Source organism: Aplysia californica, unplaced genomic scaffold (genome assembly GCF_000002075.1).
Source record: "Aplysia californica isolate F4 #8 unplaced genomic scaffold, AplCal3.0 scaffold00036, whole genome shotgun sequence".
NCBI classification, from domain to species: domain Eukaryota; kingdom Metazoa; phylum Mollusca; class Gastropoda; order Aplysiida; family Aplysiidae; genus Aplysia; species Aplysia californica.
Window position 1 is genome coordinate 954,095 of NW_004797306.1, and position 1,071 is coordinate 955,165.

General features: G+C 45.4%; 1 protein-coding gene across 1 annotated transcript in view; it reads left to right on the plus strand.

Moving 5' to 3' along the window:
• LOC101853836 (tubulin alpha-1A chain) overlaps nucleotides 1-513 on the plus strand; it is a gene marked incomplete in the record, with an annotated part of 6,127 nt that extends 5,614 nt beyond the window's left edge. The window contains 1 exon segment of the mRNA XM_013091443.2: nucleotides 185-513. Coding sequence (XP_012946897.1) covers nucleotides 185-320 — 136 coding nt within the window.
• Between the last annotated feature and the right edge of the window lie 558 nt (nucleotides 514-1,071).

Genomic DNA, 1,071 nt, shown 5'->3' on the forward strand with positions numbered 1-1,071 from the left:
ATAATTTCACGTGTGCGTCTCCAATTATGCTAGTGTCTTTTATCACATAATAATGATTTTTTCAGTGCATTATTCTGATGTCTCTGTGTTCCTTGCATTTTGTGTGACTTGAAACTCAATCAGTAACAATTAATATATAGATCTATAAGTCGTTTAACCAAACGTTTGACGTGTGCGTCCCCAGGTATGTGGGTGAGGGTATGGAGGAGGGTGAGTTCTCCGAGGCCCGTGAGGATCTGGCTGCTCTGGAGAAGGACTACGAGGAGGTCGGTGTGGACTCCGTGGAGGGTGAAGGCGAGGAGGAGGGTGAGGAGTATTAACTTCTTCCCTGACAACCCCGTGACAGCCATCGCTCTTTGACCCCTGACCCTGCACTTTGAAATCGAGGCTGAGGTGCTCAGCCACTATGCAACATGGTCTGGAGCACATTTGAAAGCCGAGATTTTGAGGGTGTTTGGGGGCTGGAAAAAAACCCTGGATAGCGGATGAATAAACTTGATATCAATACATTCACCTTTTGTTTCGTTTTTTTTCTTTGTTGGTTTGTTTGTGTGTACGTTTTTGTTACCTTGTTATATATGAACTAGTAGTGTATTATGAAAGAGGAGGGAATGAAACAAGAAGAGAATGAGGAAGAATAGGAGACGGGGGCTGAGAAGGAGATAAAAGATGGCAAACGATGACATAAATGTAGTGGGAGAAAATGATCATTTTTATATAAGACAATGAAAAAGGTGTGTACGTGAGACGATTGAGAGGGAGGTAGTGGCGTGGGTGGCTTAGCGGTTAGGCTACCGGACCCGTAGTTGTGGTATTGCGGGTACAGGGATTCGAGCTTCAGCTCGGTCCCTCATTGTGTCTTTGGGAAAGACACTTTACACAAATCTCCCATTTAGCTCGGTCCTTTCGGAGATCGACGTAAAAATGGGAGGTCCTGTCTCTTAAATAACCTAATAACGTTGACAGAGGCGTTAAACCTATTCCGTTTCACGAGCGTGGGAAGAGAGAGATAACAAGAGAGGACGAGAGAGAAGGGAATGAGAGAGGGGGCGAGAGAGAGACAGAGAGGGG